The 22668-nt window shown below is 44.2% G+C and overlaps 1 protein-coding gene across 5 annotated transcripts in view; it reads right to left on the minus strand.

Moving 5' to 3' along the window:
* KCNIP1 (potassium voltage-gated channel interacting protein 1) overlaps positions 1 to 22668 on the minus strand; it is a 294849-nt gene that overhangs the window by 105238 nt on the left and 166943 nt on the right. The window contains exon 2 of one of the 5 annotated variants that reach the window (XM_041417905.1): positions 1149 to 1157. The exons of 3 other annotated variants lie outside the window; for them this stretch is intronic. In XM_041417905.1, coding sequence (XP_041273839.1) covers positions 1149 to 1157 — 9 coding nt within the window. Of the gene's footprint in view, positions 1 to 1148; positions 1158 to 2847; positions 2875 to 22668 lie in introns of all 5 variants that reach the window. One more of the 5 variants, XM_041417886.1, reaches the window with a different exon arrangement.

Below are 22668 nucleotides of genomic sequence, written 5' to 3' on the forward strand. Positions count from 1 at the left end.
TACAGAACAAGTGAGAGCACAGAAGAACAAGCAAGCAAAACTACAGCCCTGATTGTTACACACATACCTGAATGACAGAGGACACATTTTTCTGAACAACTTGACCCATTAGAGTATTGATGACCAGAGCAATGAGAAAGATGGCATCTCAGCTGTGTCCAGCTGTGCCTCACCAGGACTATATTCACTGCGTGTTAATTTCATTTTTTTTTCAGATATTGTTTTTTCCTTTACATGAGTTTTTTCACCTTTTCCAGGAGGGACTTATGTCCTGGTCCAGAGCAGGAGCAGTAGCTCGGGTTTCTTGTTCCTACAGCTGGTGCCATGCTGCCAGCAATGCCATCAGAAGTGCTATTTCCTTGATTGCTTTTTCTTAAAGACAGAACAGCTTTATAAAAGATGCACATCATGTAGGATATAAAAGGGGCAGTTGGCTTGTGTGGCTTAGGCTTGGTTGAGCCATAGGCTCAACATCAACCCTGAATGTCAGGCTTATCTCAGCACAATCAGCATTACTGGAGGACAAATGTCTGGCTGATCTGAAGAACTACAGCTTGTGAAGAGCTTCCATTAAAAACTCACAGCAATCTGAAGAAATGGAATTGAAAGATATGGTGATAAGAATAACTGAAAGATATGGTGAATTAGCCCAGCCTTTAACTGGGCTTCCCTGATGAGAGAGTCTGATTCCAGCAGCTACCACTGCAAACTTGGTTGTGTGACATCTTTACAGAAAAAATGCAAAAAAGGGAGGGAGAAAAGGGAGTAGAGATTTAGTAGAGAACATCAGCATCCCAGAAAAAAAAAAAAAAAGGTCTGGTTTGATGCTTTAGGAATGGAGAGAAATGAACACATACTATTTTCACATGATTACATACTTGAGCTCTGTGATTTCCATATAATATGCAGGTAACACAACTGAAGGAAACTTCCTTGATGTGAAATAATCTTGATTAAAATTTGCAATAGTGGTAACAAAAGGCGGAAAAAACTAGTCATTTTAGATTACTATGGTGCTGTTTTGTTGTGGATATAACTGTTTGGTTAAGCCTGTACTTTAAAAACCAAGAACTGAATACAATACCTAGAGCTGTGTGGTCTCAGATATGGTAAGACTCACAGCTTTACATAGTATATTCTGTTTCCACAGGCTACATCTTAGCTAAAAAATCTCTCCTGCTGTCACTTCACATCTGAGTGCTTTTTTAACATGTCCCTGCAGAAGGGGCAGACTAAAGATTTGCAAACAGCAACCCAAAGCCTCCTTGCTGCCTGTGATGCTGGGTAAGTGCCTGGCATGGAGGATTTTCTTGGGTTTCTGACCTTCTGTTTGGGCTTCCCAATCTCAGGGCTTTGAGTTTAGACCTCCCACAGCTGTAGTGGAGCTGCACACTTTCTCTCCGTGTGGCTCAGGACATTTTTGTTCTCCTCTGCTTTTTTGGAGATGTTGTTCCTTGTGCTGGTATCATGGAATGGGGACCAGCTGCCTGTGCTGTCACACAGTGCTAGCACTGAAATACTTTGCTAGGTTTTAAAACGGAATTCAAAAGAGCACACAATCCCCAGGGCTGTCTGTGCTCTCCCCAAAGCCACAGCAGCCATGCCTGCCCTCAGGACAGACCATCTGGACCAGCCACAGCCACATTCTCCGTGCTCACAACAAGGACGGGATCTGTAGGCTCTCCAGGACCCAGAATGAAGCAGGTACCAGGAAGCATCAGTATCTCTGCAAATCCCAGTGCTGGACACCAGCTCCTTACTCACGTATCTCCAGCTTCATCTGGGCAAGGAATCACAGCCAGGCTGGAGCAGGAGTCTATCCCAATGCAAACAAAGAGCTCGCTAAAACAGTACCGGGGCTTTTAACACGTACCAAAAATTATTTATTTCAATGCTGCTGACAAATCCTGTACAAGCAAACAGTAATTCTGAATTTGCTGGATTGTTGATGAATGATCCAACACAACAGTATTTCATCCCAGATGCAAAAATATAAAGGCGCTTTAAAATCATTTATGCTTTGAATTGTACAGCAAGGGCAACAGAAAGCAGAAGTTCTTATAGTCTGCTACAGCTTTGCAAGCATCACAAGTACCGTCTAATTTTGAGATTGTTTCATCCTGAATATTCACTCTCCTACCTTGCTACCTCACTGAAATGCAGAGCTTGCAGCACAGCCATTGGTGACACGCCAATGCTACTGAAAGTTCAGCTTAACCTGTCTGCTCTGCACACACCAAGATGTTGCTGAAAGAGGTTCTCCAGAACCTCTTCTCCACTTGAGTCTAGGACATTTACATTCACCTTTAGCACTAAGTCCTCCCCAGCAAGAAGCTCTTCTCCTGGTAAGTATTTGGGGTTCCTGTGAATTCCAGCCCCAGGCTGGCTTTTGGCTCCCATCACAACAATGCCCCTTCCCCAGCAAGCACCACTATAGAGCTGTTGCAGCTCCTGCTGAGACATAGGACGACAAGGAGTCTTTCATGCATTTTTTTATAGAGCTTTGCTCCATGGCTTATCCAGGCAAATTCTTATCTGTGTTAATTTGGTCTCTTCCAGGCTAATTAAACTTAATGTATAAGACAATCTCATTAAGATCTTAGCTTAGGCTGGATATTTATATTCTCAGCATCCCCAGCAAAATTTGTAACTGGTATCAGGCATAGACCTGCCTGCAGATATAAGGTTACATTCCTCACCCAAAGCAGCAGAGAGGTAATCACCAGAAACTCAGCATTAAAATATTTGAATATTTGGTGCCTCTTCCTTACAGGAAAATTTTTCCATGCCCAGCTCCCTAGCATCAAGGCTACATAAGCATGTCATTCCCATAGGAAAAGTCCTCCCTTCATTTTGGTGCATAAGAAAATCCAGCTACTAGGAAATACAAAACAGATTGTCTGAACACCAAGGAGTGAAAAATGTTGAGGTTTTGAGTAAGGGTAAGAGACTACAACCTGGAAGCTGACAGTTACACAGGGCACAGAAGAGGGAGCTGGAGAAATCCCACTGCTTGATGGGGTTTGGAGGGGGAGAAATGCACATGAGGCTTTTTTGATGAAAAACAAGAGGCCAAAATGTTGTGAAAACCTTTTGATCAGGCTTTCAAGGTAGAAGCTCAAGATTTCAGATTTTGGGAGATTCTTTGTAATCACTGTTATGCTGGTGAAATAAAACAGTCATGGCTTGCTAAAACACTACAGGAATATTCTACTCACTGGAACATTCATCCAATGGTTGAGTATTTTGAAAAATACAAATTTTTATCTTGCATTAATGAATGCCCCCTCCTGTGGAGGTCTGTGAGCCTGCTGGGGAGAGGGCATCAGTAATGCCCTGGAGAGATGCACTTTAGGCTCTGGGCATTCCTCAGAGCTCAAGGTGTGGAAAGAAGCTTCCCCCATGGTGCTCTGCATTCCCCTATGGGGGAATGTGTCCTAGTTCTGTCCTTCCTATTGGCCTGTTGGCCTTCCCAACCCATTTTACCTTTGTATGTTCTTGTTCTATTGAGTTCTCCCTTCCCTGTCTTCCCACAGGTTTGTGTAACCCATCCACCCTGCCATTCCCTATTGGTCCCTTCCCTGTGTATCACCCTTGAGCCCTCAGACCATTGGATCCCTGATGCTCTCCTCCGTCCCCTCTTTCCCTGTATTTATACCCTGGGCCCTCCTTTGTCTTTGGTGGGTGGATTCCTTCAGTGTTGTCTGAAATAAAGCACATTGGAGCTCCATGCCTGGACCCTCACGTGTCTTCACTGCCGAGCTGCTGCATATGTGTGTGTGTATGTGTGTGTGTGTGTCTGTCTGTCTGTTTGTGTGTCTGTCTGTCTGTGTGCTAGTGCTCTCATGGCTCCTACCCATTGGCGCAAGACGCTCTCGGGGAAGGTTGTGTCCACCACCACTGTGGACTGCAACACCCTCCCCCCAATTTCACACTGAAAACTGCTTTACTGTTACTCTCCACTGATGCAGCGAAGATCCAAAGCCCCATGCAACAGAACAGACATTTCCAGATAATTAAATGACCCATAATTGCAGCAAACACTCTAAAGCAAACATTCACAGTCTAAAAATCTCTCCTGTGGATGCTTAGGAATAGACAACTGATTTCACTGAAATCAGAACTGATTCACAAAATAACATGAAAACAGAAAAAAAGGGGGTCTCAATCTGAAATTAATAATTGCAGCAGCTCCCTTTCACAACCATTTGGCAGGGAATATTTAAGGAAACAGCAACTGTAATGAAAAAATATTCAAAGAAGCACAAGAAACAACAACTAAGTGCTATGAAATATTCTAGGTTTTGAAGGCATTTTGTTTCCACAAAATGAAAATGCTGTTTATTCACTGCAAAAAACATGATAGCAATGTTTGTGCCTCCAAACAAATGGTGAGAAGCTCCTTGTAAAACAGTCTGCAGTGACTGGATGGGATGAGCCTGGGAGCTGAGCACACCTACTGCAGCTCACAGGGATTCCAGTGCTGGAGCCTCTGGGCTCTGCCTTGTCTGCTAGTTACATTGCTTGGTCTAATAAAACATGAGACTTCTCTGGTCAAACCTTGTCCACTTGGATCATCTTAAGTAATGGCACTAGAAGCTGCTTTATTACTATTGGTGTTCTGATTGTCCAGTTTTAAAGTGAGTAATAAAGGGGTTTATTTAGTCTACAGATTGCCGCATAGAACAGAAGTCCAATTTGTTGTTAGATTTCAGTTGTCACAGTACACATACAGCAAAAGACAGTGTTTTACTGGCTGGATTTGCTTTCCCTCCCCTTCCACATGTACCAGGTTGGTAACAGTAGTGGGCAACTCTAACTGAGCCAGAAGGGCAGCAACTGGGTTCACTCAAGGCAGGAAGAAAAAAATCTCCATAAGCCATATGCAAAGCACCTTAAGTCATGCCTGCATTCCTCAGGGAATGTATTGATACATGAACAAAGGAGAGTGAGGCACGGCACATCAGGCATTACTGAGCTCGGCAGCACCCTCCTCACAGAACACAGATGCATCCTTTTGAATTATCACACTAAGCATCACCTGGAGAAAACAGACTTCAGTCACAGCCTTTAATGATCCTCGTGAGCCACCAGTCTTCACAGCTCATTAACTGAATTTGCTGTTTAGCTTATGGTGTGCTGGGTGAGCCTGTGTGCAACACAATCCTGTTTTGTACATTCTTTAAAGCCACAGGAACTTGACCATAAAAACACTGTGGCTGCACTGCTTGTGACACTGATGGTAGGAGACTGAATGGGGAATGAAGAAAAGGAGCAAAGAAATGGATTAAACAAAGAATGGTGATTCTGCCTGCAAACTGGTATCAAAGGAGCATTTTACACTGTTAGCTGTGGTGGCTTTCCCTTCATGACAAAAGAACCACTCTGCCCTAAATCATTCATTAAACCTCAAAAAGCAGAGGAAGCCTCTGCTCTAACACAGACATTAAACAGGACAAAATTGAATGGCACTTGTCAGAAATGAGAAGTTTCAGGCAGCAGAGAGGCTGCTGGCTGGTAGGTAGCATTTCAGCCTTTCACAGTGAGTCTTCCCAACAGATTCACATCAATGAGAAGTGTCTGGAAGACCTGATCCCAGGACTGGGGGGGCCCCATACACACTTCCAAGTATGCAGCACTGTATGTTCTAGTAACTGTGAGGCAAAGGCTCAGTGATGCTGAAAGCATCAATAGGGTAGGAAATAAGGACAAAAGTTCTGTGGGTGATGATAAATACTTACATTTGAAACCTTTTCCAGATGCAGCACAGACATATTTGGGAGCTGAACCACCTACATGCACAATGCAAAAATAGGTGGTGAAAGTGTCACATGTTTCTGTGAATGAAATAAGAACTTTGTGGAATGTTCCATTTTCTATAGCTCCTCTTAGCTACAGGCTAAACACAAGATTACCAGTTTTCAGAACAGAAGATGGGGATTCTTCTTTACTTTTCTTTGCTTTCTGTGCAAGATAGACAAGATCAGAACTATCTCCACCAAACCATCTTAACAAATGCAGTGCCGATGCGAGATCCTACACAACACCACAGGTATGGGAAGGTCCTGGCTGTGCCAGTGCATCAGGAGTAGCCCAGTTTTATCCTCTCTGGGTACTGAATTTACAGCATCTGTGATATTCGGCAGTGTGGCTGCCAGAACATCCTACTTGGCCAGCAATTTATTACATTGCACACAGTGTATTAGTTGTGGTAGTCACTGGAAAAAAACAGACAACCTCTGTATCAGCAGGGAGACAAACAATGTCTTGTGCAGCAGTGCCATGCCTGTGCATGGGCCAGTGCTGCCAGAGCTGCCCTGCTCACGCCCCCATTGCTCAGCATGACCCCACTGTAGTGGTGGCTCCTGACACACAACAAATTAGGGAAAAAAGTCTGATACAACATCCGCCAGCTGCCTTTCTCAAAGAAATTGGACAGCATTAATATTTACCCTCTGCCCAAGAAAAACACAGCCATAACACTATACCATATTCCTGTGTTGCCCAATACCATCCCATCGTTCTACTGGCAAGTGTAATCCTGAGCTCAAAAGACTTTGAAATTGCATTAGTTTCTGAACAACTGAGTAAATCCAGAGAAATAGATGATGAAGAACCTGCCCAACTGCCTGAGAAGTGTTTTCTGATTTGTCATACCTGTACCTGAGCATGCCAAGTCTCATGGGGTGGGCAGTGGTGAGGAGGCAGCAGGTTGCAGCCAACGCCTGAGCTCCTCTGGTACCTCGGTGCTGCTCAGGGCCTTTCACAATGCTTGTAGGACATGGCTCCATGGTGAGGCCTGGACATGTGTCCCTTCAAAGTTTCACCTGGCAGAAAGCTGTGCTCTGGGGAGCAGGAAGGCAGTCCAATTGCTGTAATTGCAAGTTGGCAATTTATTCATCAACAAGTCCCTAAAGGGGAATCTATTAATGCATAATGTGCCAGCCAGGAGCTCAACTCATCCTGTGTAACACAGAGCAATATAAAGCACTGAGACTCCCATCAGAGAAGCTGGTTTGGAGTGCTCAGCACCTCTAACCAGTGAGCTCAGCACAGAACAAGCCAGTGAGTCCAGCTTCTGCCATAACACTGTGGAGCTCCTGACAGCTCCAAACAGTGTGGTACCTGGAACACCAGGGCTTGCACCAGTATCAGCACTACAGCTTCTCAGGGAACAAAGCACAGGGAAGACAATGTGGAAGATTTTTTTTAGTACCGTGGGGATGGGACTTGGCTACCCCCACCCACAATCAGCAGTGGGTTTTTTTCCCTCCCTTTCTTCCTTCTCTTCTATTTTAATAAGGGTAGTATTTAATGTACTCAGAATAGCTGTAAGACTTACAGGATACATGGACAGCAGGACAAAATATCTGTTCACCGTTAAGAGCGGGAAATAAAAATAACAGAGTGAAACAATCTTTCTTTCTTTTTGCTCATGATAGCCCAGTGGCAGGCAAAGGCTCAGGGGTACATGCTGTCCCAGCCACTGCAGGGATGGAGCAGGCACCCAGGCACGTGGCTGATTTTCAGAAGTGTTTTTGCATTGTTAGTGAAACTTTAAGCTCAAACAGTTAAAATAACATCATAGTAATAAACTTCAATAACTCTGCCAAAAGAGATACCAATGTTAGGTGGGATTGAGCAGAATTCCTTGTGCTGGGCATGTTTACAGGCTGGAGGGGAACCTTTCATTATTTCACTGATTCTCTTGTTGAACAGATGTACAGAAAAGAGCAACAGCATGCAGAAATCAGATTTGTTAATCTCAGAGTTTCCTTTCATATTCTTCTAAATGCAAATACCTGAGTTATCACCTTTTCTGTATGTGTTGACTGTGAAATGAAAACAAGGCTTTCTGCAGGTTTTCCCTGTAGATCCTTTTGCTTTCCCTTTTGTTGGGAATGTTTTTGAATGGAAGGTAACAAGGTGCTGCAGAGAAAGCAGTTACAGCCATTCATTCTGTGCAGGCAAATAAACACAGAGTGTAACCAAAGAGAAAGAAAGAAAGAAAATAAGGAGAGAGGACCCACTATACTTGCATTCCTTTCGTGTGTAATCCCTCAGAGAACTACAATGGACATCTGGTACCACTGCACCAATACTTTACTTTTCTGGTTCACTGATAAATTATCAGATTTATCTGATGCCTAACAACTATCGGTTAACACTTTGATATTAGATTTAATTGATAATGCCTTAATTTATCTGTTTTTTTTTTTTTCTTCCAGATAACATACCTCCAAAGATCTGAGTTAGAAAAAATAATCCCAGATAGAAGAAATAATATTCTTTATCTCTTATCTTGCTATATACCACATGAGTGTGGGGATGGACGTTTTGGCAATGTGTTTGTGTTGAGATTGTCACAAATACACCCTGTGCCTGGGACAGCCTGAAGTACATAACTGATGGCCCTGTTCTTTAAAACATGATCAACTTTGTGAAATCCATCATGGAAGTTACTGTGGCAGAGAAAACACGGGAGGCTTTTCTTCAAGTGGGTTGTGCACTGCCACATCATTCTGGAATGTTTTACTGGTGGAGCAGAGTGCCTGTGACAGCTCATCCCTGTGCCAAGGTAACTTCAGAGTCACGCTCACAAAATTAACAATGGAGCACTAAGGACAAACCCAGAAGAAACAAGATGACATATGTCATGCAAATATAAATCACGCAGACACTCAACTACATAACGGATTAAATCTTTGAAATTAACTTATTTAGGAAGCATATGTGGGGGCAGGAGCAGTCTGTTAGCACTGCTGGCTGACACTGCCTGCTGCAACATCCTCTCCTCATGATTCTAAGCTAAAACTTTACAGAATGGGAAAAATTTTTCAGCCTAATGAATTTTTTTCTTTTTGGAAATTTGGCCATAGCAACTCAATTGGTTTAGTAGGTGAAACTACTGAAAATGACCTGGGTTTTTTTTTTTGTTTTATTACAATAACTGGACAATCTCTTTGGTTGCTGAACCTGGGCTTTCCTTTAGCTTGGCTACTGATGTATTTCTCTCTGCTAGACCTGCATTCTCAGGATTTACACACAGGATGTAGGTTCATTTTGTACAGAAACCTTCCACCCTAGCATCACAGTGTTTTGAGTGCTTAACTTGGCCGCATTTGTACTCTGCTGATGGGAAGGACCTGCCTGCATAGGATGGAAGATCAAGAAAGCCACTATCTCTGCTAGACCCAGTGACAGGTAGGGGGAAGTGTAAACTACACCCCTTATTTAGGTAATACAGCTGAAGCACAGCTCAAAATGATAAAGGAAGAGCACTTTCTCAATAAAACCAAAGATAAGAGAAGGCTGAAAGATTGTTGAGTCAGGCCCTTAGAGCACAAGCACAGACTGCTCCTTACTTCAAAAAACTGCATCCAGTCTGTCAAGACCAAGCATCACATGCTGCAGACCAACACAGTGGAAATGCCACAGGAATCTGTAGATACTACTAGCCTTAAAGAAGGGCTGCTTAGGAAAACTGCTGTGAATGCTTCACTTCAGCATTCAGGCTTTCACATTTGTAAGCCCAACTGCTCTGCTTCCCTGTCTGCTAGACCCTGTCATTTACAGAAGGAGCCATCATAGCATGGGGAACATATAAATATGAATAACTTCATCCCTAGGAAGCTAAACCAACAGCTGTATGGTGTCAGAGAAAGGGTGAAAATTTCATCTCCCTTGTTTCCATTGCTTTATTATGACAAATGCCATGGGATTTCCTTGAAGCAGTTCCTATGAGCTCACAGGAGTGATCTGTGAGACACATTATGAGGACAGCCTCGGAGAAGTGTCTGGAATCAAAACCCACCTCTGCAAAGCCCCCCCCCCCCCCCCCCTAAAACAGGCACTCACTTTTGGACACTGGGAAATGCTCTTCTGAATGTGCACACAGCCATGAAACGCGGCCACTTCCCTTGTGCTGCCTGGGGCAAGGAGGAGGAACCAGCTGAACATCACACTGGGAACCAGGGCAAAGCACAGGGTACATAAACCAAGCTACAAGGTAAGTGTCATAAATAACCTTTCTGAAGTGTTGCAATGTGTGTCCCAAACCCCCCCCCCCCCCCCCGCCCCTAAAACAGGCACTCACTTTTGGACACTGGGAAATGCTCTTCTGAATGTGCACACAGCCATGAAACGCGGCCACTTCCCTTGTGCTGCCTGGGGCAAGGAGGAGGAACCAGCTGAACATCACACTGGGAACCAGGGCAAAGCACAGGGTACATAAACCAAGCTACAAGGTAAGTGTCATAAATAACCTTTCTGAAGTGTTGCAATGTGTGTTTTTGATTGTAATTCAGACCTAATAGTCAGTTTTATAACCCTCTCCCTATTTTGTATTGTTATAGTGTATTTCACTACCAGTGGATCGTTCCTTTCCTCCTGTGTTGTTGGTTTTGCCCTAGTTGTTCATTTCCCCAAAGACCTGGCCTTTTGTTCCCTGTTCTTCCTCCCACTGAATGTCAATCCCTTCCCATGCCTGCCCCTTTCTCTAGAAACTTCCCTGTCAATTTGCTTTCCTTGGAGGCCTCATTGTTTTGTTTAAGTTGTTCTCCTCCCCTGTACTCCCCTATTGGTTTAGACCTTGTGTTCCCCACCTGGTGTTCCACCCCCAGTTTCTCCCCATTGGCTAAAGATTATCCTCCCTGGGACCTCCCCTGTTTATAAGCTGTTGTATGCCTTTGATTCAGCAGCTTTCTGTCCCTGACCTTCCAGGGACAGAAAAACATACGAAAGACCTCTCCCTGTTCCTTGTTCCTATCCTCAGTGTAGTCCTACCCCCAATGCAGTCCATCTATGCCATAGAGCAGCTGTGGCCTACAGCCACAGCCCAGATTTGACAGTTTTCTGGAAGCAGCCCGCTCTTGCTGACAGTACTGGGAGCTAGTCGGGCTGAAGAAATCCAGCACTGTAGCAGTATACCAGAGGGATGGTGATTGGGAGGGAAAGAAAGGAAAGTTTCCCTAAAGTAACCGTCTTTTTCTTAAAAGTTAATGATTTCTATTTGGAGTTTCCAACAAGCACACCACCACCTACACTACCTTGTACAGAGCCAGTCACAGCCAACAACACTGCCACAGGTGGCAGAGAACCAGTCCCTACTGAAGGAACCTTCTCCTGACTCAGTTTCCTGATAAACTATACTAACAAAACCCCGCATCCCTCCCGCCAGCTCTAAGAAAATCTGTTTGGACACTGGGGACTCAGAACTGATTGCATTTTGAAAATTGTCTTATGGGTGCTTTTGATTGTTTTTGTCATTTTGTGTTGATTCAGTTGATTCTTCAGAGAGGCTTTCTTAATAATATTGAAAGGGGGAGTTGTGGAGACCCTGGCGGCATTCCCTGGTTTAGAGAGAAGCTTCCCTCACAAAGCTGTTAAGAACACAGAAGCTTCCCTCATAAAGCTGTTAAGACCCCCTTGGCTCATTCCCCTGTTCCTATATCCCTGAGCCACTCCCTCTCTATCCCCTGACTGGCACTCATCTTTGTACTGCCCCAAGACTAGGTTCACCCCCAGGCCCCTCAACGGAGAGAAACCTGCACCCTCCACATGTGTGTGCTTTGGGACTCTGAACATCTCACTGTGCAGCTGAATAATTCACCTGTGGATACCATGCAAAGGCCCTTTTTGCTTCCTTACCCTGGACTTTACTAGCAACTACTCAGGCTGCAGCGCTAAAGGTCTGTGTCGACTAATACCCACAACCTAGTTACTCCTTACATTTGGAAAAACCGCAGTAAAAAATATTTTCAAAACATTTTCAAAATATTTTCAAACTATTATTCTTTTCTACAATACCACCTAAATGCAATCCATCCAGCAGCACACAAGTTCTTGCAAGCAGGATTCATGCCTGAGGGAGAAGAGAGTCTGTGGGGGGGGTGAATATCTCCTTCAGCCCAGGACACAGGGCAGTGAAGAAGCACTTCACACCCAGGACCAGAGTTTGCCCTTTGGCCCTGCTGAGGCTGGTAACAGCTTGGCATTGATCAAGGGCAGCACCGGGGCCCTCACTCTTTCCTGGCCCAGAGAAAGGCTCTTCCCCAATATTGTCAAAGCAGTTTGCAAACACACAACTAGCAAGAGGCAGTGGAAGCAACATTGCTGAACTGCAGGTCACAGAGCTGTGAATGAGATTCACGGCTGTGTTACTTACAGTCATCTTACTCTGTCTTCAATATGTCATTTCAATATCATAAACACAGTTTTATTAATTGTAAAAAACATTTGGGAGGAATGATGAATTATTTATTGTTTGAAGCAGCCAAAAAAAATACTGGTTGTCAAAACAGATTTTAACACAGTCTCATGTAATGAAGTGCTGTTTAGAAGGTGCAGGGTGTACCTTTGACCTTGAACTGGTCAAAGGAGCTGCCTTGGAATGTTTAACTCACAGGCTGTTTTTTTTCTCAGAGCAGGCATATGCCTGCATACTGCAGTGCTCCCATCCCATCCCATCCCATCCCATCCCATCCCATCCCATCCCATCCCATCCCATCCCGAGCAACAAAGGCTCTCCAGCATCCCCAATGCCCTCCCACAAGGCATATCTGAAGACTGTGCTGAAACCAGGGGAATTTCACTGCTTGACCTCTCCACAGTCCCCGACTTTTCAGAAGCCATGGGGTATCTTAAACACCTATTGACTAGGTCTGTGGGATCTGATTTTGCAGAAGAGCTGCCTCAGTCTGTTTCCGTGTGTTAAATTCAAACATCAGTTTGCTGGGCTGGGAAGCCCAGCACATGGTGGACAGCAGCTATCTCCAGAGAACTCCAGTGCTAGTCAAGCTCTCACCCATATGCACCACAGCACTGGTATGCCAGTGGCTCACTGAAAATTGCTTTAGTCATCTCCAATCTTGTTACAGGTGCTAATGTAAACCCCAGCTTATTCTTCTTGCTCACTGTGGCCTTCCACCAAATGACTGTAACAAAGACAGTGTAAGATGAAGGCAAAAAAGGAGAGCTTTCATAGAATTTTGCATAAACCATGCCAGAACATACTGCCAAACTTCTCAATTTCACCAAATTCAACAACACACATGTGTTACTTGTTGTATAGGCCTCAAAGGACCAACAGGTTCAGGCAAGCAGCAGGTGTTTCTCTGGTTCCTTCTCTGAGTAAATCCCAGAGCAGAAATGTTGGTCACACCCAGTGCTTAGACAACCTCTGAGTGTCACAAGTCACTCAGGGTTGTCAGGCCCTGAACAATCGACCACAGCCACATGACATCAAGATGAGGAACACAGCAACTGCATGGGGGAATACCTGACAGCAGCCAGTCTCAGTCACAGGGCCCATCATATCTTTTTATTTGTTTGGGAATGTCCAGCTGTTGCATGTTACCTTAAAATACCACTCTTCTTAATGCTCATATCTGTAATACTTGTGCTGTATTATTCTTATCCATTATGTCTCTGGATGCTGAGTTTTTGAAGATTTGAGAGAAAGGACAAGAACCCCTGGCAGAGCAGTGGGACAGATGGTGGCAGCCCTTCCCACAGGATTCACTCTGGGGGAAAGATGGAAATCTGCCCCTGGAGCATGAAATCAACAAAAAGCACACCAGCTGCTGCACTGAGGGTGTTTGCAGAAAAACTGAAGACAGAAAGTCTGAAGCTCTGCCACATTCACTTCTTACGGCTTCTGGCCCTCCCCGAGCCCACAGCATCCCCAGACCTGTACCTGCTGCTGCACCACAGCTCTGCACAAGGCCCCAGGTGCTCCCAGAGCAGCAGTGAAATTCTAGTTTCTTCTTAAACATTCACAGGATACTATTATTTTCAAAACACGTTTCAATTCTACAAGTACGTCTAAAATAGCAGAAAACATAGATACAGGATATCAGTCAGGCTTGCAAAACTGCCCCCAGAAAAATCACAGGATCAGTATCAAATCCGTTACCTGCTTTTTTACCTGCACAACAATTATTCTGCAGGCTTTCACATCTGTCATTTAAAATTTTATTTAGTTAAGATTGCCAGAGACATAAAAAAACTAGGAAAGTTTCAGCATGAAACTGATTGCTGTTTTGAAGATAGGTCAGGTATCAGAGAGTGGATTAAAAATAGCTCTTATACATTTTCCCATTTGCCTCTTGTTACCTTGTTTAAACATTTTTAAACATTGTTAAAAAAAAGGTATGTCCCTGAATTTCGTTGTCAAAGAATTTATGAATTTAATTTTTTTCTGCAATGAAATACAACGTTGACTTTTGCTTTGTACACAAGGGAATAAGAATATGGGGAAAAAAGGTTTCAAAGGATTTAATAACATAAAATAATGCAACAAAACTATGTGTGGAGAGATAAAATTACAATTCTCTCCACCAGGAGGTCTGCACACCTAAAACAAGATAAAGAGGCAAAGTCCTCTAAGAGGTAGAAAAGAATTTGAAATAAATTAGCGAAAAGTGGAAAAAAAAAGTCATGACCTTGAAAAATCTGTGTTTAGCTGGATGTAATGTTTCCTTTACTCTGCAGATAGAAGTTTCGCACCTGGGGCTTTTTGGTCCATCTGGCATGAGAATAACAGCTGTGATTGAACATTACTTTTTGACATGAAGAAAACTGCTTGTCAGTGTGTCTCAGCATCTCAGCTGTGTGCCTGTATGGCCACTCATTGTAAGATATGGCAACAGCAAGGACACATTACACCTTGAAGTCATTTTGATCTCAAATGCATTTTCCTTCACTTTGTTTCAGGCTATTTTCTATTGTACACCAAGTCATGGAATACATTTGGTTTCAATTATTGTCCAAAAAAGAACTGGAGCTGGAGGTGGCAGAAGCATGTGTTGGAGACTGTGCAATAACATGGAAATGCTTTGTTTGAACTCTAAAAGGGCATTTTTTCCCTAAATATAAATGTCAGAGATTGTGGGCTCTTCAGCAGTGGCAGGGAATGGTAGCATGAAGAGCAGTGTCAGGTTGGTACATGGTCTAGGAACATTTAGAAACAGTGAGGAAAAAAATAAGTACATTCTGCACCTGGATGAAAAACTGCTCATTGCCAGCCCATTCTGGAGTGAGGAATTGAATGAAGCTCTCCCATATCTCCAGCAGGAGTCTGGGCCAGTTGGATGTCTGGTCATGCAAGCTGGATGTGTCAAGAGGAGGAAATAAAAATCAGAGAGCCAGCAGCAAGGGCATGCTGGTGTTGCAGAGATGGAGTCAGGCTCCCTCAACCTGCCAAGTGTTCTAATCACTTCCCTAATGGTCTTCTGCCACCATATGCTAATAAAGCACCTGTCTCTACACCACACTTATAAGGGCTAGAAAATTAAACACTGTTTACATGGCAAATTAACAATTTTAGCATTTCCAATAAATTAATTGACATAAACCATTTCCCCTCCTCTGCCCATCCACTGCCTCCCATCTTTCAAGTACTTTTCCTGCTTGTTCTCTGCACTGATGGCCTTTGCTGCATTAGAGCTACCATAAAGTACAATTCCTTAAGCTCACTCTAGTTAAAACACCTAACATCAACCAAGTATTTAGTCCCTAGACTATGATTTTGCCCTATAACACCCAGTCAGGAAAAAATTCAGTTTCTGGGAGGCCCCATAATCCTCCTCAAAATATTTCCTGATCTTTGTTGCTCATTACTCATCTCACTGGCTGTGTAGCTGATGAATTTCAAAGCAAATCCTTACCCATTTTGCATGGAGAGAGGATACTGGAATATCATCTGACAATGACACTGGGGGGAAAAAAGGGCATTAGCATTAAATTATCTGCTCCCAGATAATTTCCCAGATGAATCACCATAAAAGGCTCTGAAATGGTCTCTCACTCTTTTTCGTTGCATAACATTTCACTGTACTCTAGACTTGAGGAGCTATAATTTATAAAGCTTCTGTCTGCAATCAGGGCATTGTTTTTGTTACAGTCCCTGATCATGGGAGAAGTGACAACACCAAGTTTGCAAGGCTGGAGGATTAACCTGTAAGCAGCAGAGGGCAGGCCATGGAGAGCAGGAGCTCTAATAGAAAGCAGAGCATTTAGAATGCATTGCTGGTAATGCATGTTCTGACATGCTAGTAACACTCCAGTCACCTCATCTGGGCAGCACTCAAGGCTTTTTCCTTTGTGGGTGGTTACTCATGAGAAAAGCCCATGGCAAGGAATAGCTTGACCAGCCCCGGCACTGGACAATGGCAGCACTGTCCACCAAGCTTGGAGAGACACCTCTGGCCCTCTCTCCTCAACAAACACAAGCAATCAGTGATTGACATCATGGGATCTTTTTCTGAGTCAGACTTCAGCCTGCTGTGTCCTTCCCCCCTGCCCTGAAGCCTGTGCAAGCCCCCTCCCAACCCTGCTCCAGCCTTGACCTCTTCACAGCTCCCAGACCCCTCCCTCTTCCTCTGTGGCTCCGTTGAAAACTCGGGGACTGTGGGGAGAAGGATGTCAGCTGCAGCCAGGCCACTTTCTCCTGCACAGAAATGTCCAAGACCCTGGAGGAAGGCACCCTGAGCTGCTGCCCCCCAATGCCTGCTCCTGCAGCAGGGGATATTCAGTGTCCCGATACCCTCGGGTGCTCTGCAAGACCACGATGGCCACAGGCTGGGTGAGAGCGAATGGTACCCACACATTGTTACTTTGAAAGCAGCAGGCCTGGAGGTGCTGGAGTCCAAATCAACCTCCTCAACACCTTGCAGTGAATCTGTCCCAAGTCCCCAAGGCCACACTGGGTTGCCACTTCCCATCACAGCTCTTGGGGACACCACAAAACCAACCCTGTTCCAAAACAGCCATATAGGAATTAAGAACACAAAGTCTTACACCCCTAGACAGATGTGAAGATTTTGAAATTGAATAGCTGCTGTGAAAGCAGGCTTCACATCCTGCAGGAGGAATGTCCCTAATTACAATTTTCTAGGTGATGCTGAGTAGCTCCTCTGAACGCACCATGTGAAATTCCAGCTTACTCCCCAGCAAATAGAGATGAGCACAGCAAATCCTTGGCTCCTGCTCCATGCATGTGTCACCCAGATTGCCGAGTTTGGCCGGCTCAAGTATGTGCATGTCAGGGTGGACACGTTTTCCTCTGCAAGGCGGGCTTCTGCTCACACTGGAGAGAAGGCCCACGATGTCCTTGCCCACTGGAGGCAGGCCTTTGCTGTTCTGGGCGCACCTTCTGCTGTTACCACTGACAATGGTCCTGCTTACGCATCGCAAAAGGTGCGGCAGTTCCTGCAGTTGTGGGGTGTGTCACACAGGTTTGGTATCCCTCATTCTCCAACTGGTCAAGCTGTCGTAGAACACGCTCATGGTTCCACTCTGAAGCGGGTTCTTCAAAAACAAAAATGGGGAAGGCAGGGTGAAACCCCACACAGCCGGCTGGCAAAAGCATTGTATACCACCAATCATCCTACGGTGACACAGAACTCAAATAATCCTGTCATTTTGAATCATCACCTTTCGTTGTAGGCTGTGGACAAGACACATCAGCCTTGAGCAAAGGTTCAGGTGCGGAATTTAGTCACCAAACAGTGGGAAGGTCCCTATGACCTTATTGCTTCGGGGCGCAGGTATGGGTGTGTATCCACAGATACTGGGGTGCGCTGGGTACCTTCAAAGTGTGTTCGCCCTGACCTGTGACCGCAGAGACAGAATCTGACCAATGGGCAAAATGGAAACCGTGACCAAACTGAAACTCATCAAGTGGGTGAATCATTGAGTATGACTCAGGTGCAGATGATGCAAGTGATCACTCTGATGATTCCTCCATGAATGGAAACTGAATCTTATTCATGATTGTTGGTTTTATCACATTGTTCATTTTTCTTTCCTTTTTTCTTCTTTTTAAACTGAGAAGAGTGAGATGTCACCCCGATTTTTTAAGATTTTCTAAGCTTTCTGATGTTCGCATTCTTGTAGCGAACTTTCTCACACACTTTCTGTAAACAACTCATTGTTTTGCATTCTTTTATGGAGGAGGAGAAATTTGATGGACTATTGGTTTGTCCAGTGTCATTGGAGAGGTGGCACTTTCACCCTCCAATCCTCTGTCACCTTTGGAAATCTATAAATGTTGGAATGAGAAAATAAACTTCCCTTTTTTCCTGCCTTGAGAGCAGCAGCGTGTCTGTGTCGTGTTGTCTCGTGTCCTATAGTGACATGCATGTTTGGTTTTTTTCCAGGGTAACAAGACTGCAACAAAATTTACATTTTGCTGCCTACCGAAAGATTTGGTCAAATCAATAGCTAATGACAAAAGAAAGTAACAAGACCTGTAATAAACCCAAGTGATAAATAGGTATGTGTTAATGAAGAAAAAAGATTTGTGCAATTCATTATCTTTAATGTGCTCATCTGATGCGATTTTGGGTGGGGAGAAGTGACATAGTGATAACCATTAACAGAGGGCTTCTCAGATGTGTTTTTCAGTGTCCAAAATGCACATTTGGCTTCCGTTACAGACAGACAGACCAACAGTACAGGGTGGCCCAGCCTCAGCCAGCACACCTTCCAGGATCCAGGAACCAGGATTCAGGTGTCTGCCAATGGCTCCCAACCCTCCACCTGCAGCCAACCAGCACTGGGTGCTTCACTGCACAGGGTTGAATTTTGCCACTTCATGCCCACACAGTGCCAGTGCCATCTGGCAGCAGGTCCTGAACTTCAGTTTCAGTGTTGTAATAAATGGATGAGGGACCCGTGCAGGTTTGTGAAGGGATTTAACTACCTAAAGCCACGGTCAGATGACCCCATATCCTTTTCAAAGGTTTGTGTCTGGGCTTGGGAGCAAGGCTTTGCTCTCCCAGGTATCATTTTACAAGTGTTTTTTCAGGCTTGGCTCTCCCTGTTTTCGTGATGAAACACAAGAATTAGGACCCTTACAACTCAGAAACCTTACCAATTGTTCTCTGCTATCCAGATGGGAAAGTGACTACAAGAATAGTAACACCTGGGTCACATGGAAGCATTTTGAAGTGTCAGGAGCTCTTTCAAGCAATTCAGGCTATCTTTTCCCTAGGTATGCCTTCTCCATCTCTGCTACCAGCTGAGCTGATTCTGTGAAAGACTGAGTCCTGTAAAGCAGGGAGCAGTAAAGGATAACTCCCCACTTTACAACTCCTTGCACATGGGACACAGCTCCTCCAAGAGGGCATCCCTTGAGGGTGACTCTCACTCCACTGGGACCCCAAAAGTTGTCCCCATGAAGCCCAAGCAAGAGCTTGGCTCCCATGTGCTTCATATGCTCCCATTCATAGCAATGTGTGCCGTTTCTGGGTCTGTGTTTCAATTACCAGGAATAATACTGAAGCACTTTAAGTGGAAACAGAGAAAATTATTGATGGTAACAGTAAAATTATTTTATGCACAGAAGTCAGAGACAGTATATACAGTCTATCAGGAACATTTAGCCTGCCACAGAGATTAAAATATTTTCATTAAAAATAGCATCTAGAGCATTATGCAGTTGGGTACAACTTGAATTGATCTGCCATGATAAGAAAAATGCTTTCTTCTTCATGTTTGCCTTCTTAAACTCTGATTCAGTGGAAACACTTCCCAGGGAGTTCTGAAGTCGCTCTTCATGCTTTGCATAGTATCAGGCTCCCAGGGCAGGGAGAGGGAAGCACTGTTCCTCACAGAGCTGTGTCAAAATGCAGCATGCTCTTCATTCAGAGAGGCAGTGAGCACACTCTGCACTACAGTCACAGCCCCGAGATAGATTCCAATAATGAAAAAGTCACAACAGCAGAAGAGAACTGCCTCCTTGGTCACAAGGGAGATAAGCTGGACAAGAGCAGAGGTATAAATCAATGCAATTGGTTTGACAGAGATTACAGACAGCAAATGCTAACTTGCAGTGGAGAGGCACACTGAGTGCAGTGATCAGGATAAAATAACCAAAACAGCATGGGATTTCAGTCTTTTATTTTTTTACAAACTGAAATGAATTTACTTCATTTTCCTGAGGGAATGCAGATTGCTTTTGTGCATCTTTTGTTCCCCTATCCAGAGAAGATATCCTTTCTCAGACATGCTCTCTTTGTTGAAACGATGCCTCTAATTTGGTCCAGCAGATTTTGTGCTGCAGTGAATATCTTCCAAAGGTATTGTTCTGAGCAAAAAAAAGTATTAGTAGTCTGACTTACTGGGAAAGTTTAAATAACTGACTGAACTACCTTTGAGCCTGATTCTGTTGATTTCCCACCCACCTGAGAGTGCAACCTCTTAGCCACTTCTTTTCAACACCCAATAGTGTGAAAACCTCCAGGTTCCTGCTGTTCCTGCCCTCCTTTGGGTCCCAGACCTGCCATGAGTCCCTCTCTAGAACAAGTGATAGATGCTGGCCAGAAACCCACCGAGAGCTGAGGGATATAGAGATCAGCCCTCAAGTAAGTAAACACAGAGAGTCCTGAGCTGTGATTCCATGGACTGCTGCACAGCAGTAAGGGAATTCTAGCTAATACTAACACAATATTAAATGCCTCAGGCCATTTTGACAAATGTGTTAATACACATATGAAAATGACCATAAAGTATGTAATTTTTTATTGTTCATAATAAAAAAGAGCTTCTGGGAAAATACTTTTATTTTCTGGGAACTGCGTCATCACTTCAGAAAATTGCTTGGATGGGAAATTCTCAGCCAGCTCTCTCTCCCAAAGGGTTGTTACTCAGTAACACTTCAGTGAGACTCTGTGCGCAGTTGCCAGGGGACCATCACACAGTAAAATGTAAATAATTTCCCAAAAGTATCTGTTATATTTTAAATTCACTTTCAACAACCCCCTTATAGACACAGACTGCTATGTTTCCATTAGAAACAGTTTGCCAACTTTTCCATTATCTGGGAGCTAATCAAGCAGAATGACAGCTATTCCAATGCCAAATGGTGGAAAAGTAATGATGAGTGTGAAGTAGAAAAGGACAGACTGTGCAACCTTCTATGCCAAATATTGATCTGTGTATCAAGCTGCACAGCTGTTTGGAAATACTGTTCCATCTGTGATGAAATTCTTTGTCAGGCCTGAGAAGAAGCTGAGGAGCTTGGCTCCAAGACCACCTAAGTGAGCAAAGCCTGCACAGGTCCTGCCCTATGGGGGCTCAGGCATTGCTTGGTAGCAGCACTCATGGACAGTTCCATTGCTTTGGATGTAGAAATTCTTGTTCAGAGCTCTTAACTAAAATTGTTTAGTTAAGCGTGGGTTGTAAAAGGAGCAGTTATCTTAACTGTATTTGTAAGAGAAAGGAATTTATTGTTATGAGAAGTACTTCTGTAGAAATCATATGAAGAACAGGCAGTTTTAGAAGAACATACCCACACCTAAAAGCCCATAAGCAATAACAACAGCTGCATCTGGGAGATTTGGGGAAATTCAGCAAGTTTAAGATACCCAGGATGAAAACACGATGATGAAAACATAACTTGGGATTGGAGCCATCTTTTTGCAGCTTACTGATTGTGCCATCCCAGAGGCATGTGTAAGCCTTCCTTAGGACTAGAGAGGGTTTTTTTCAGCTGCCCAGATTGTGCTTGACTGGAACAGTTCCAGATTCAGGCATGAGGCCACTGTAACCGAGGACTGGCAGCTTGTTGCTATGGTGCACAACCACAATGTACTGGCAGCTGAGGGCCAGACCAGTGATGCCCTGACACTGCAGCCAGAAATCACCCTCCCTCCCGCCCCAGCTCTCCTCCAAAATGAAGCAGCTGAGCTGGTCTCTGAAAATACCAGTTCCTGAAAGAGTTCTCAGGGATGAGCTTAGCCAGGATAGCTGACATTTATGCACTTTGCTAGTGTGTGTGAGTCATCCAGGTTCTTTCTGCGCAAAGGAGTGCAAAAGCAGTGATTCATCCCCTACCAAAATAGGTGCTCAAGGGAGGTGGGATGGAAACTTGCATGGAGCTGCTTGTCTTTCAGGGAGCTCCCAGAGCTCCTGCCTCACTAGTCCAGGCACAGCTCAGAACTTCTACATTTCTAATTGATGTGAGACTATTTATGCAGAATTAATACAGTTAACCATAGCCTTTGCAAATAGTTATTGAAGAGCATGGGAAACCAGGAATAAAACAAACTAACAAAGAACATGGCAACTAAAAATCCACCTATGTTCTAGAATGGAACTGTAAAAAGTTTAGCAGACCTCCCCTCTGCATTTGTAAGGATGGGTCGAGGCAGAAGGCAGGGAGGCCAAAGTCTTGGTTTTGACAGCATCTCCTTTGGAAGCACCTGGTATTTTGACTGCTTTTGAGCAAGGTTTGGTGGAAGAGATCCTACTTCAAGCTTCAGTAGAGAAATATGAAAAAATGCTATCTGAAGAGGAGTAATGGGCTCAGAACCAAGGGTAATTCTTTATGGTCCAGAGGTGCAAATTCTGTGCATCACTCTGATGTCCACTAATACTGCAGAGTGTTTGCAGCAAAAAACTTTCTTGCTCCTTGCTTTACTCCCATGAGTTAGAATACAGCTGGATTAACTCCCAGATTGGCATTACTAGGCTTGCTCCTGAATTACACCTTTAAGATATTCCTTGCTAGCTTGATGGCTGCCCTAGGCCCTTAGCCACAGTCTAGGTGACAATGGGGCAGAAATCCTGGGGCAAGTCATGCAGAGCCAGATTCATACCCATCTTCCTCCATGCAGCTGCTGGCCATGCTCACAAGCCTGCTCTGCATTAAATGCATAAATC

The sequence above is a fragment of the Onychostruthus taczanowskii genome, unplaced genomic scaffold (assembly GCF_017590055.1).
Source record: "Onychostruthus taczanowskii isolate IOZ18803 unplaced genomic scaffold, ASM1759005v1 scaffold107, whole genome shotgun sequence".
NCBI classification, from domain to species: Eukaryota; Metazoa; Chordata; class Aves; order Passeriformes; family Passeridae; genus Onychostruthus; species Onychostruthus taczanowskii.